Source organism: Amblyomma americanum, chromosome 8 (assembly GCF_052857255.1).
Source record: "Amblyomma americanum isolate KBUSLIRL-KWMA chromosome 8, ASM5285725v1, whole genome shotgun sequence".
Lineage (NCBI taxonomy): Eukaryota > Metazoa > Arthropoda > Arachnida > Ixodida > Ixodidae > Amblyomma > Amblyomma americanum.
This window is the reverse complement of record NC_135504.1, coordinates 845,307-860,202: the sequence shown is the minus strand read 5'-3', so window position 1 is coordinate 860,202 and position 14,896 is coordinate 845,307. Positions and strand designations below refer to the sequence as shown.

The 14,896-nt window shown below is 48.1% G+C and overlaps 1 protein-coding gene across 1 annotated transcript in view; it reads right to left on the bottom strand.

The window, feature by feature from the left end:
• The window catches only part of LOC144100765 (uncharacterized), a 55,492-nt gene that overhangs the window by 5,581 nt on the left and 35,015 nt on the right, over positions 1-14,896 (bottom strand). The window contains exons 8-9 of the mRNA XM_077633612.1: positions 10,504-10,639; positions 5,164-5,349 (exon numbers count right to left, since the gene is read on the bottom strand). Of these exons, the coding sequence (XP_077489738.1) occupies positions 5,164-5,349; positions 10,504-10,639 (322 nt within the window). The remainder of the gene's footprint in view (positions 1-5,163; positions 5,350-10,503; positions 10,640-14,896) is intronic.

Genomic DNA, 14,896 nt, shown 5'->3' with positions numbered 1-14,896 from the left:
CAGACGCCCCGCCATTGGTACTGGAAACACTTTGAGGCTAGCGTCATCATCAGCACCAAAGTTTGTTTACAAACATCAAAACTGTGTATACCGCTCACCCTTTCCCATTCTCTTTTACGCGTTTTAAAGCCAAGAAGGGCATATTCATTCACAGGCTGCCTTATATATATCCCCACTAAGGCAGCATTTCGTACGTTTTATGCATGCACGGTTTTGATGTTTGTGAACAAACACTGGTGCTGATGATGTTAGTCCCTAAGCCCATCTGGTATCAATGATGCAGTGTTTGAAGAGGTTTGCTCCGGTGCAGAGTACGCGTGTCGCGCTCTGGTCGCTTCATTGTTGGAGGGGAATGGCTCTAGTTTCTTTTACTCCCTGCGGAGATCACTGCTCAGACCTGGGGGGTCAGCGAAGGGCAACACAGCACACACACAATGCGGGCGTCTAAGGCACATGGTGGGTTAGACTAGTCCGATGTGCACAGGAGATGGTGATGTCCAAAGGAGTTTATCACGACACCATGGACACAACACCGCATCATAGGAACACTGCGCTGCCAAGGAGGGTAATATGGTCGGTGGTTTTTTCCGCGCAGAGTTTGATAAGGCGCCAGTGCAGGTGACGCTCCAGTTTCGATTCTTCTCTTTTTCCCCGGCGTTATTGCTTGCTCGAGAAACGCGCCCATCCGAATTCTTCAAACGTGAAGTGTTCTCGGGCTAAATCGCAGAGTTGTCAGAACAAAAAAACGTTCAACAAAACCGTGTACAGGTGGAAGACAAACAAGTGTTTTGCAGGGACTACTCGTCGGAAGCTCATGAAAAAAAAAAATAACGCAGCGTGGAAGACACTGCAGGAACCCATGGAGCCACAATGTTCTCTATATGCATATATTACAAGATACAGAGTATTGCGTCGCTCACAGAAAATCTAATTCTACCGGCCTAGCCGCTGGATTGTTCGTGCTTAAATTTTGCACAGAGCTGACATGGTGGCAAGTACGCGGGGGCAAGCAAGCCTGCGTCCAGCTCGAAAGCGGTATGTGAGGGGAAACAGATCGAGCCAATCGGTATGGTCGTTACTATCGGCTGAGCTCAGTTTAAAGGTGGCGAAGAGCCTGATAGCATCTAGGGGTCTAATCTGCCATACAATCTGGGCCTGACTGGAGCAGATCGCTCTGCTCCGTTGTTACTTGAGCCTGACGTCCGTCGCTCCCCATGAACCGCTCTTCACCTGAGCCGGCCTCGTCTTCTTTGATGAATGCAATAACCTTCAATGCTCAGAGATAAACCAATCGATAACGACGAGGGGTTACGTGATCTGAGAGCGGAAAGCATGCACAGACGGCTGCGTGTTCGCGGTGACATCACAGTACAGAGCCACATGACGACGCTTGGTACGTGACGCAGCTACGCCAATGCCGGCAGATACAGCAGGTATAATAATGAATATTAAATGCGAAAGCATTAGATGGCTCCAGCAAGGCTTTCATTTGAGCTAGTTGGTTGAAGCATGACATGGTGCTAAGAGCTACTGCCTTTCAGTAGTGCACATTCCAAGCTAATCAAGTGGGGAATCGCTGCGACATGCCTGAATGCTGCCTTGGAAAAATCTTGTGAGCATGTGATGGCACAGAGCTTTGATGTGCAGACTGAACGCACTCACCAAGCTGGGTATTCGAAACACCTCATCACTAGTACTAGTGAGAACGTTAACTGTCAAGAAGCGCAAGCCGACGTCGAAGGGTGAACAGGGTAAAAAAACGGATAAAGAAAAACGACCGACGGTGGCGATTCCATATATTCACCGGCTTTCGCACAACCTGAAGAAAGTTGCCAGCAGGTATAGGATCAATGAAGTGTAAAGAAGATGATGACACAGACAAAGCAGATGACTCATGACAAAGAAGAAGCTGGCCTCAGCCGTATTGCAATCGCCACGAATGTCTGTGCCCGACCTGGCTGCCCACGGACTGTCCTCCCTTGAATAAACCCCCGCTTTACACTTGTTGGAGGTGCCGTGTAGGAGCGCATCCCTACTCTCCCGCCACCTGCGATGCCTAACGATGTTCATCATCAAGCCGTGCAAGTGGGCCCAGCTGTTACCTGCGCCGGTTCCCTTAGCCAACGGGACCCAGCCATCTTCGGCGGGACCGGTGAGCGGATTTCAAACATTACGAGGGGTTGAGCCTTTACAACAAATGGGACGATGGGACAAAACTAAATAACGTAATCTTTTATCTCACCGGCGTGGCTAACCTGTGGTATCAGAACCACGAGGTGGACATCCGAACTTGGCCTGCTTTCAAGACAACCTTGTCCGAAGTGTTCGGTCATCATGCATGCTGTCCGGAAACTCTGCGCCGAACAATGCTTGCGCGAATGGTCTCAGCAGATCGGCGAAAGCTTCAACAATTACATCAAAGATGTCCTTTGACCTATGCAAGCGTGTAAGCCTCAGCATGTTGGAAGCTGATTAGATTAAACACATTTTGAAGGGTGTTGACGACGCCGCCTTTCAGATGCTGTTAGCGCGTGACTTGCGCACCGTTGCTGAAGTCGTCACCTTCTGCCAAAGCTTCGAGGAGCTGCGGAAGCAGAGGCTCCTGAATCGTCAGCACCCCGGACAGGTTGAGTCACTTGCTGGGCTGACGCCAGCATCTGACACCTCCTCCCTGCTGCAACAGATCAAATACTTTGTTCGGGAAGAAGTGGCGCGTCAGCTGTCTCTTCTGCCGAGCCCTACAGAGTGACCTCCATATTTGGCTCCAGCTCTTCGACATGTCATCCAAGAGCAAGTTGCCGAGGGTCTTCCACCCGCCCATCCGCCACCACCTCTCACCGCTCCGCTGACATACGCGGACGTCATCGCCAGACCTCGACCGCCCACCTGTCCCTTGCCTCCAATGCCTGCGCGAGCGGCGGCTCCTTCTCTTCGGCCGGCTCCGCGAGTCAGCAATCCCTGGCGCACCATCGACAGCCGGCCTACCTGCTACATTTGCGCCTTGCCTGGTCATGTAGCCCGGCGTTGCCGCCGTCGTCTCCCAGTCTCCCTCCTCAAGCTCCCGCATACTGGCCTTCCACGAGTCAGTACTCCGGGCCTGCTGAGCCGCCGTCCAGTCGTCTTTTTTCTCCTGACCGTTCGGCCCTTTCTAGATACTGTTCACCTTCGCCGAGGCGCCGCTGTATTCCTCCTATGCGACGTCGCCCCAATACCACTCGGGAGGAAAACTAGGTGCCGCAGTTCCTGAGGCGAGAACTGCGTCACCTTCGAACTTTCCAAGGCCTCGCATATCCCCTGCTAATCTGGTCGAAGTTTCTGTCGACGGCGATTCTGTCTTGCCCCTTGTGGACACCGGTGCTGCAATTTATGTTATGGTCGAAAAGTTTTGTCGTTTGTAGAAGAAGGTAAACACGCTGATTGCTGGACTGTCACTACGTATAGCCAGCGCTGAGCACATCAGGCCGTCTGCAGCGTGTACTGCTCGAGTTGCGATTCATGTACACGATAAAATTCGTCGTGCTGCCTTCCTGTTCCCATCCTGTTATTATGGGCTGGGATTTCCTTTGCTGCCATGAAGCTATCATCGATTGTTCTCGAGCAGAGGTGAGGTTCTCTTCTCTGCCTAATCCTCTGCTGGACGCTACTCCTTCCGTTGCCTCTGTTAAAACCCTCGCCGCCGAAGACATCGACATTCCCCCATGCTGTTCCTTTCTTGTTCACCTGTGTTGCGCCTCTATCGGTGACGACACTGTCCTCTTTACTCCAGGCCATACTTTTCTGCACCGCAAGCGTCTCCCTCTGCCATACGCCGTACTGTGTCCACTGGGCTCTAGACACTTTTGGTCTCTAACCCATTTTCCTCCCCTACCGCTCTGCGCCTTGGTGAATGCCTCGGCAGTGTGCAGCCCATCGCATCTCTGCTCATCCGCGAGGAGACCGACGATACACCGCACCCCGCCATGAACGCGCTCAGCCCACCTGCCTCTACGCCAGATCCCTGTTCTACCGAAATGTTCTTGCGCTCCATCACCGCCGATCTTCCTCCGTCGCAAAGAACACAGCTTCTCACCCTCCTTCATCGATTCCGCTCTTCCTTCGACGCTTACCAAAGTGCCTTGGGCCGAACTTCCACCGTCGCCCATCGCATCGTCACTGGTGCCCATGCGCCGCAGCGGCAGCGCCCCTATCGTGTGCCTTCAACCGAGCGCCAGACTGTTGCAGAGCAAGTCGACCAAATGCTTCAAAACGGCGTCATTCAACTCTCAAGCAGCCCTTGGGCATAGCCTGTTGTCCTTGTGAAAAAGAAGGCTCCATACGCTTCTGTGTCGATTACCGCCGCCTTATAAGATCACACGCAAGAATGTCTATCCCCTCCCACGCATAGACGACGCTCTGTTTGCAAAGGGGCGGAGCTCTGTTCTTCCCTCGATTTACATTCTGGGTACTGGAAGGTCCCCATGGAAGCGGCCGATCGCCCCAAAACGGCTTTTGTGACCCCGACGCATTGTATGAATTTACTGCAAAGCCGTCTGCCCTTTGTAATGCCCCTGCAACCTTCGAAAGGATGACGGACACCACTTTTCGTGGACTCAAGTGGAAGATGTGCCTATGCTACCTCTACGACATTGTTGTTTTTCCCCCGACTTTGAAACCCATCTCTCCCGCCTCAAGCACGTTTTGACCTGCCTTTCTGACGCCGGCCTGCAGCTCAACTTGAAGAAATGCCGCTTTGCTGCGCGTCAACTTACCATTTCAGGCCATGTTGTCTCCAAGAAAGGCGTGTCCCGACCCAGCCAAACTTCGCGCTGTCGCTGCCTTTCCCAAACCTACTTCCATTAAAGACCTGCGCAGCTTCCTAGGCCCGTGCTCTTACTTTCGCTGGTTTATTCGCTACTTTGCTTCCATTGCTGCACCTTTAACACAACTTCCCGGCAGTTCCGACTTATCGCTGTGGTCTCCGGCGTGCGAGATGCCTATAACACTTTGCGCCGCTGCCCATACTGCGCCAGTTCGACTCGGCCGCTCCTACCGAGGTCCACACGGAAGCCAGTGGTGTTGGCCTCGGCGCCGTACTCGCCCAGCGCATCTCTGTGCCCTGTTGTTTCCTATCTTGTATGTGGCTTGCCCTATGGCCTCTAAATCCAATTGTCTTCGGCAACTTACGTATTTGATGCCTGTGTATGGCTCATTGCGGTCATATTCACAGTCCAGGAACAACTTGGGGTCATTGAGTCGACCCTGCTTGTAGTTTGCGAGTTCGTAACTGTAAGATGACATTGACACAGACAGTGCCAGGGCAGCAGGGACCTTCAGACTTGCCAGTTCTCGGATGGCGTCCACTGCCTGGCCCTGCAAATTGTGTGAAAAGGCGTCATGAACGTGATTTGTCATGAGAACGTCCCCTTTGGGTGGACTAGCAGAGGAGCAACGACAGTGTGGTGTCATGTCGCAAAATTAGAGTTTTTCCAGCAAACCTTCACATCTGACCACTATCACGTTCTAGAGCCGTTTGACGGCTGTATTCTACGAACGCACAAAAATTCTGTACTCATATCTGCTAAAATAACTCCCTGACAATAAAAATTAGTTTGTTATCTGACTTCTCATAAAAACCTCAAATTATCCTCGGCACGCCTATCACAATGGTGCTTTAATGGCACGAGGACAGATGCTTTCGGCTCCGCGTGTAGCTACTCTTAGAAGCATGCATTTCTGGATACAATAAAAGAGTAATTACTCATTAGCGTCCACTCAAGCGCAACCATCTGTCTAACAGTGTGGCAGCTCTTGGGTGAATGCTAATAAACAATGACTCCCGTTTTAGTGTTTACTCCACCTTTAGAGATTCCCCTAACACACCAGACTAACCCTGGATATATGGTCTTTACTTTCTGTTTGTGACAATAACGTTCGACTATTGTCAATGTTCGGAGCTTGATATTATCTCAGATTCTTCTATATGTTTCATGAATAGAAACAATTCACTATTTATGACCTGTTTCGGAGTAGTTTTTGCGAGCTGATATTTTCGAGCTTTAGAATTAGCTCTTGCTCAACAACGCTGTGAGCTTTCCGTGATAAAACTGTCTCGCACTTGTACTTCTCTGCACTACTCGCTTCCTCGAACCCATTTTCTCAAATAGTAAAAGGAACATGTGCAGATGGTGTGCTCACGACAGCGGCACTTGGGAAACTGTCAGTCCCATGTGTCTTAACTGCACTAAACTTTCCAGACTCCTTCTGTTTCTATGGAGCGAGTGGCCAGAGATTAAGATAGAAATATATGAACCACATTTTGCTATTACATAAAGCAGCGCCTCATTTCCACATTTTGTTTTCGTCAGTGCTTCAAGCCCAGCAACCCTGATTTTATTTGTGTGTGTGCGTGTCTGTGCGCGCGCGTGTGTGCGCGCGTGCGTGCGTCCTGCTTGGGTTCGGTTAGCAATATACAAAGCAAAAATGGTTCAGACGTGAGAAGGAAGTTTTTCAGTGACGTTTCGGCCGCGGCTCTGGCCTTCGTCAGAAGAAAGCACGAAAAGCTAGGGCTAGCAGTGTCTTATATATGGGTGGTGATATCTGTATCAAAGCGGAAAGAGGGTACAGTCTTAAAAGAGCATGAAGACAAACCTTGATGGTAATCGCTTGGTGACGCATAAAAAAATGTCCAGTGCGTTACAAAAAGTATAAGGCATATGTAATCGAAAGAAGGCAGGTGTAGAAATGACAAAAATAGATTACAATGGCTCAAACAAGCATTAATTACATGTAGTGGATGCAGGTCAGGAAATTTCGCTCTTAGTTGTTTAGATTGTGGAACGTTAAAAAAGTAGCAAAGCAATGTCACGTATCGAAATGCAAATGTAGCACAGTGAAATATTGAGCATGCAGTAGTTATATAAAATAACGAAAAAAGTAATTGAATAAATTTTTTTCATTCCTTTATATAACTACTGCATGCTCCATACTGCACTGTGCTATGTTTGCATATCGCCGTCGCTGCAGACAATTTCAATAAACGACTTCTTCCGAAGATATCCCAAAACAAATGTGGTAGAAAACAATACTGTCAAGGGAACCATTCTATGCAGAGCCTGAGGGGGGATGCGGGGCTAAAATACCGATTTTCGGAGAAAAAAATTGTGTGTTTAAGTTTGAGCTTCTTTGGATTGCTGGTTTAATGAAGAATACTCTCACCAAGTTTGGTTGTTATCTGAGCAGTAGAAAAAAAAGAAATTTATTTTCTCGAGGCCGTGACACGCATTTGCCGTCGAAGGCGTCTATGAACGCTCTTCTCAAGACGCGGCCGCAGTGCGGGCAAAAAAACGAGCGCGAAGTGAATGCCCTCGTTAGTACAGTCTGTTTTTCGCGGTTTTTTGTCACAGAAGACCTACCGAGAATACGTAAGGCCGCAAACGAAAACTTGAAAAAGAAAGGCATATTTCTGCTGCGGCAACTGCAGCTTGGATTTGCAGAAATATACCACGTGACCACCCAACGCAGTCTTTGCACCATTCAGAGTCGCTTGTGTTCGACACGTGCCGTCTGTTCTTTTCATCCTTGTGTGACTTACTGCGACCAGCGGGTGGCCGGTGGTGTAATTGGAAGATGCCCGCAACGAAAGCTTGGAGACGGAGAAACATCGGGAAACGAAATGCACAGCACTGGGCTGGACAACCGCCAGCGAGTGAGCGTCCGGTTGTGCATTCACCAGGCCCAAGCCTGCCGCTGGCGGCCGACGCGAACCCTTCAAGCTCCGATTATGGTTCGACACACGAAGACCGAATTTGTATCGCTAAGAACCGTGGAGAATGCAGCAGTCTTGGCATGCATTATAATTTTCTGATGGTGCACACGGCATCAAGAAAGTGTTCGACAGCCTGGAACTAGAACGTGGAGTCCAGACGATGAGGCACGTCCAGCAAGCAACCCATCAAAGTATTTCACGAGCGAAGGCAAGGGCAATGGACAGTTTTAAAGTTTTTAAAAAAAGAAAAGAAGGCTTGAAGCAATTGCCACAGATCAGTGACCGAGACGGAGAAACTTCGGGAAGCAAAATCGCACCACCAAAGCGAGGCCTGGAGAGCACTGGGAAGAGGAGGGCCCGGCCTATGGAGCAACGCAGATTGATTAATTTTTTTTACTCCAAAATTAAACAGCATGTTCTGAAATCTTCTACCTCATTTTTCTCAGTTTGCACTTTTGGGAAAACAAAACCGTTAGGAAAACTATCATTTCCAAACTGCACCGCCAAAAGCTGCTTTCAAAGTGGTTTCTGGACTAAAAATTTCCCAGGAACAAGATAAGGTACTTTTTAGGTCGCTAAATATTTTCTAATACAACCATTATTCTTAAGTTATAGTTTTCCAGAGCAAACACACCTGATTGCTCAATACGACAGCCATAGCATTTTTTTTTGTTTGAGCTAGGGAGTTGAAGTTTTTATTGTAGTCTAATGAGGAGAAGATACGCCCCCCTGAGAATTTTATTACAATTGGTGCAGTAGTTGAAAAGCTTGCTCTTCAGCTTATAGCATCCACCCCTTAATGTCAGGTGGGTCTCAAGGGGTCTCGACCCCCCACCAGTATTTCCAAGAGATCCGAGACCCCCATGCTAGAATGCAGAGACTGCATCAATCCGAAGCAGGCAACCATTTTTTATTCTTGTTAGTGGTGTTCAGAACATTTGTTTTCTATCGTTTCGAAAATATCCATATGATTGTTAGCAAGAATCATTAGTATGTTTATAGCCTCCGCGGTGTCCGAGTGGTTACGGCGCTCGGCTGCTGGCCCGAAAGACGCGGGTTCGATCCTGGATGCGGCGGTCGAATTTCGATGGAGGCGAAATTCTAGAGGCCCGTGTACTGTGCGATGTCAGTGCACGTTAAAGAACCCCGGGTGGTCGAAATTTCCGGAGCCCTTCACTACGGCGTCTCCCCCCATAAACCATAAACCATTAGTATGTTTTGTAAAATATAAGGCGGAGAGAAATAAAAAGTCGGCAGCACTAGACAAATATTGGAACAAAAGGGAAACCCGTGCCCTCAAATCACGAGCCTGTCCAGCACTGGCCACTCAGCTCCAAAACGACACAAAAACAACACACAACAACGAGCACAGTGTTGCAGAGAGTGCGGATCACTTGTTTTAGGTCTGTGTCATAAATTGAACGAATAATCACCTTTAAAAATTATTTCCCTCCTTTCTATAAAACTATGTGCAAAACAGGGCGTTTTCTCTCTCTCTCTTCCTTTATTTTCCTCTCCACCTTTGCTCGACTAGAGACCCCCCTTCCGTGAAGCCAGACTTTAACCACCGATTCTATGGTGCGTGAAAGTGCTGTACGGAATTTCGTTTTTCAAATATTTTTTTACAGCCAAAGGCATGGACTAATTACAAAAACAAAGGATTTCTTTATTTGGCATCTCTACTTCGAATAACTCGCATTATTCGTACCGAAACATCTTTGCAACATTTTCTTGATGCACTGGCACAAGTGAACTGGGAGGCCATCTACACTAGGTCTGATCCAGAGCAAGCATATAACGCATTTTTTAATACCTTTGTACCAAGAAGTTATTCTATTACTGCCTAGAATATATGAGGCCCAAGATTTGTGAGAGCGCATGCCTAGCTCCCATCACAAAAGAAGAGGTTATTAACATGGTTTCGTGACTAAAAAATAGCAAAAACTGTAACGTATATGGTCTTCAAATGCAGCCGGTGAAGCATGTATTGAAAATAATTGTGCCACACTTGCAATAGATTATAAATCTTTGTCACGTGTTTTCCCCCAAAAATTAGTCACTTTAATATTTAAGGTTGATGACAATAACAATTTAGGAAATTAGAGCCCAATAACTATTCTTCCGATATTTTTAGGTTTATAGAGAAATTAATGCACCATAGGATAACCACTTTAATTAGCAAGCATGATCTTATAACAGCCTCGCAATTTGGTTTCACGAAAGGTAAATCAACGAAATCAGCACTCGTGATTTAAAAAGAAATAATAATAAATTAATGTGAAAATACTCTTAGTGTCTTCATAGATTATTCAAAAGACTTGGGCCAGTTAAATCAGAACATTGCGGTTTCTATGGTATTTTCCTGCGCAGCTTCTTCAATCACGGACAAAATCACCAGTCACTGTATAGGTTCAAGACAGTGCTACAATAGCACATGTTTGAACCCTTTGAGGTTTATTATTTTCTTTTCTACATATATAATCTTTCAAAACCTACTGTAAATTTTTGTTTCGTTGCTTCCATATATTTCTTTTATTTCTTTCACCTCAGATTATTGTGCATGCAGTGTAATATTGTATTCTGCTGGTTTATTATAGGTAGCCCTTTTGGCAGCTTTGAATCTTGGGCCTTCTACTAAAGAGATGCCTTGAAAACATGCAGTTGACTGACAAGATCAAATAAAAGCGTTTAAATGTTGAGTCTGTAAACCTGTTTACGCGAGCAAGCGCATGTGACAAAAACTGGAAGCGGGCACCTACCATCGTCTGCACATAATCGCCATCCTTCGCCAGGGCGTAGATATTATTTGGGCCGTATGATTTTCTCGTCTGTCCATAGCCGAGTGTAAGAACGAGGTGGCCGTGGACGACGATGATGTCCGGCATGTGCAGCTCCCTAAAAAGAATAGTGTTCTATTTTATTTCTACCTAATACTTTGCGTTTGCGGGCGTTATATGGTTAAGACAGAGGACGGACACTGTGGCCAAGTGTTCCAAACACTGGGTGAAATTTTTGCTCCACTTATTTATTTACGGAATTAATAAGGGCAGCACTGAATATGATAGCAGTTTTGTCTTTTTTTACCGCAGAAAATACCGATAAATATATGTATTAGTTCACGAAGAGCTGAACATCACTAGTCTCACGAAGGAGAGAGTCTCTCTTAAAGGGAAACTCTGGGGCGGTGACCATATTTTAACGAAACTTACGCACTAGATGCGTGTTTAGTTCCTCATTAGTTCCACCATGTTTGGCTGCCGTGCGAGGTTTCATTCCTGCGCAGATCGTCTTTAAAGCTTACCATTTAGGTGCTTTAATTCAAAAGATTCTTATGAACAACACTACATTTTCGACTAGACAAACGTTCCATAAGCACGTTAATGTCTGCTCCCCGCTTCAGTGACGAAATTTTGGGGCTTGTTATAGGTAGTCTCAGGGATTCTATGAAAGAGCTCATCATTTCCAGTCGCTGCTTCAGCGATTCAACACGACTGCTTTTCTTGAAGTTTCGGTTTCCTGTCTTCACTGGTTCAACATAGCTCCACTCGGTGCTTTAGAGAAGCTGGTTTTGCCGGAGTGGCTATCAACTCAGAATGCTAAAAAAAACCTCTGAGTTGACCAGCAAGGCTTAAAGGCTTAAAAACCGATGAGCTATCGCAAAGAGAGCAGGGCTAAGGCCAGGTAACACAAAATGAGGGCCAACTGCGTCGAATATTATGGCTTTATGGGCATATCTAAATGAGAAACTCCTTGCGGGCTTGAAATCCACTGGAGGGATAAAGTGACAAACAGGTCGAGAACAGGGACCAGTAACTGCTGAATGTGAGGAGCTTGGGCAGGCTATAGCCACTAGTCCACTGGCACAACTGGGGCATACGTGACCAACTAGTCGCGGAACACGTTCCTATGGTGGTTCTTTGAGTGCCCCTCCGTTTAAAATTCCTATGCGCTACACACAGTGGTTTAGCTTACTCGCAGATGCATACACAGTCATATCGTGCCCCTTTCACAGACTGCGTATGAACCACCCATGCGGCCTGTGGACTCAATCCTGACTGATGAGAGAGAGAGAGAAAAACTTTATTGAGGTCTCTTAAGAGATTGGCGGTTCGATCTTATCGCTGTCGACGCTTGACCTCTTTCAGCAAGGTTGGGCCCCTATTCCAGGGCACCACTGAGCCTAGCTGCTTCGCTTGCGTGCTGCACTAGTTCCCTTTGGGCAGTGAGCTCGCAGCTGGTGAGCCGGCTCTCCCATTGCTCCGCACTCGGGGTTTTGTGTTGGTGGAATGCGTAGTTGCGTTTGCACTCCCAGGTGATATGATATAGCGTGGGGGTTGCCCCGCACCACGGGCATGTGTCCCGGAATTGTGTAGGATACATTTTGTGTAGGATGTGTAAGTTAAAGAAAGTTCCCGTTTGCAGCCTCCGCCAACTAGCTGCTTCTTGCTGGGTTAGAGACTTATGCGGAGGAGAGTATCTAATCCTCCTTCCTCTGTGAAAATTCAATATCTCCGAATATCCGATCTCAACGGTATAGTGGTGACCCAGGGTTTGTAGCTGCTCAGCTCGGTACGTGATATCGCGAGTTAAGCTATCCGCCCTTTCGTTACCCTCTATTCCCGTGTGTGCTGGAATCCAGATTATCCTGTGGGTTGTGTTGTGTTTGAGATGCCCTACTTTATGGAGGATATTTAGGGCGGCTCTGCAGATTCTACCTTTCGTGTAGTTTCTGCATGCTTCTTTTGAGTCCGTAAGGATGTATAGTGACTTGTTTCTCCGGTAGCCTTCAGCCGCCGCCAGCGCCACGGAGACCTCCTCCACCTCAGCTACCGTATAGCTTCCGGTGGTTGCGCAGGTAATCAGCTTGCCTGTGTTGTCTACCACTACGGCTGTTGCTCTAATGCATGTTGAATTCCTGTTCCACGGGTATAATGTTGCGTCCGTGTACACCGTGTTTTCGAGCTTGGCTAGATGCCGTTCTACATAATCTGCCCGCGTCTGTCTCCTGGCCGCGTGGAGATTCGGATCCATGTTTTTCGGTATAGGGCTGACCTGGCGGGTCTTGCGGATGTCGTCGGGTACGTCGGCGTATCGATCGAGGCGTCCACTCATGTCTCGACCTAACCTCGCCAGGAGCGCTCTTCCTGTGGCCGTGTCTCTGAGTCTTACTATTTGTGCTCCAAGCTGCGCTTCCACCAGCTCGCTGAAGGTGTTGCTGATCCGCAGCTGTAGCAGCTTTTCGTTCGGTGTGTTCTTCGGTAGGTGGAGCGCCGTCTTGTAGGCCTTCCGACTGATGAAAAACTTGGAGGACACCAAGTTACCATTAGCTGTGACAATGCGGTAGCATAAGTACCTTGTTATGAACTGACATGCAAAACTGCACATAACATACAAGTGGGGATTTCCCTCTTTCCAGTTCGCCATCTACCAGCCATGGCCAATGGTAGGTCACGGCTGGCTTTCTTTGTGCCACCATTGGCCACCTGCCGAGGTATCGCTTTCCACCTTGGAGGTGGATGTGTGACACCGCCAAGAATATTTTAGGTTTTGACACTGACTACCCGCCGCAGGGGAGAGCACGCGCAGGTCATGTTCGCCGCCTAGTACATGCGGTGACCGCAGCAGCGCGGGGGCGCTGCGGAGCAGTGGCCATTCACTTGCGGAGCGGCGGACACGGCTAAGCGGTTTACACGGCTTCAGTGCCGTTTCAGGGTCTGTTTTTCGGTGTTTTGCGCTGCCAGAGTGCATCACAAGGTGTGAACGTAAAGTTTTCGGCTTCCGCTTGTGGTAGGCACCGTGCACGAACAAATTAACCCTCCCATGCATACGGGCGTCATATCAGGACACACATTTATCCTGCTATAAAAGTCGCCCACTTGCTTGCAGATTCACTAGCCGCATGGTGTCCTCATTTGAGGACATGCCAAGGTTTCTAAACTGTTACACAGATGGCGTTTGCTGTCCATGTTTTTTTGAAGCGCAAGGCTCTGAAGGAGAGTAGGCTTGTTTGAGGTCACTGAATGTTCGTAGAAAAGAAAACTAAAATGCTCGACAGGCTATGGTGGTCTTCGACTGTAAAAAATATCTACGCAAAGAACTACTTGTGATCCATATCATCTGTTTTGTTGCCGTTTTTTTCTTGGCTATGGGCTTGATACAAGGAAAAGGACAGGTGTCCTCAAGTGGGGACATTATGCATGAAATGTGTAGCCTCACCTGCAGCGCCACCAAAAAAAATGTACCCGCAGAATGCCAGACCTGGGCTTGAGGGAGGTGTTTTGACGACAGTGAAGGCAATTGAGTGAAGGTGGACACGCGGGTGCAGGTCACCCGCCGAGGCCTAGTCAGGGAAGTGTATGGTAGATGCAATGGCCAAAGCCCAGGAGGTGGTGGGGGGCAACATGGATGGCGAACACCTTGTCGTTATCCGTGCTGATCTCAATGATGTGCTGCAGGGGAGGAGCCAGAATCTCGAGAATCAGTTAGAAGTGGGGATGCATAGGCTTAGAGAGGCCTCTGAGAGTGTGCATGTGATTATATGCACAATCCCAGAGGTCCATAGGCAGGCAGGCGAAACGGAAAGAAGGGTCGTTGAGGCTAACCGTGTAGTTAGGTTATTGAGTCGATGACTAAGACACGGGGTGATGGAAGTTAACAGGGAAGTGTACGAGGTCAGGCCCCACCCTTTTACACAGGATGGCGTTCACTACGGTGGTGCCACTGGCAAGAGGGTGGGTAGTAGGATAGGTCGCCAGGCAACAGCTTTTTTGGGGGGACCCAGAGCTCTGAGGTAACCAGTGTAGAGAAGGAAGAACCAAGGCCAAAGGGACGATGGAACCATAGGAGAAGAAATAGACGCAAGCGCCAGGGCCAAGTTAATTCAGATATAGGTTTCATTAACGTGCAAGTTGACAGGAAAAGACAGAAATGGGAGGAAATAGAAGAACAGTTAAGGCAGGAGGAATTTATAGTATATGGTTTAGTGGAAACGCTTCTTAGAGACATGGAGCAACCACCCTGTAACCCAGACTACGCATGGGAATATTGCAATAGAACAGAGGGCAGCAGAAAGGGGGGGGGGGGGAATTGGGGCATTCATTCATAAAGGTATGAATTTTCAAAAGGTTAAACTGGGGTGCAAGGAACATTTAT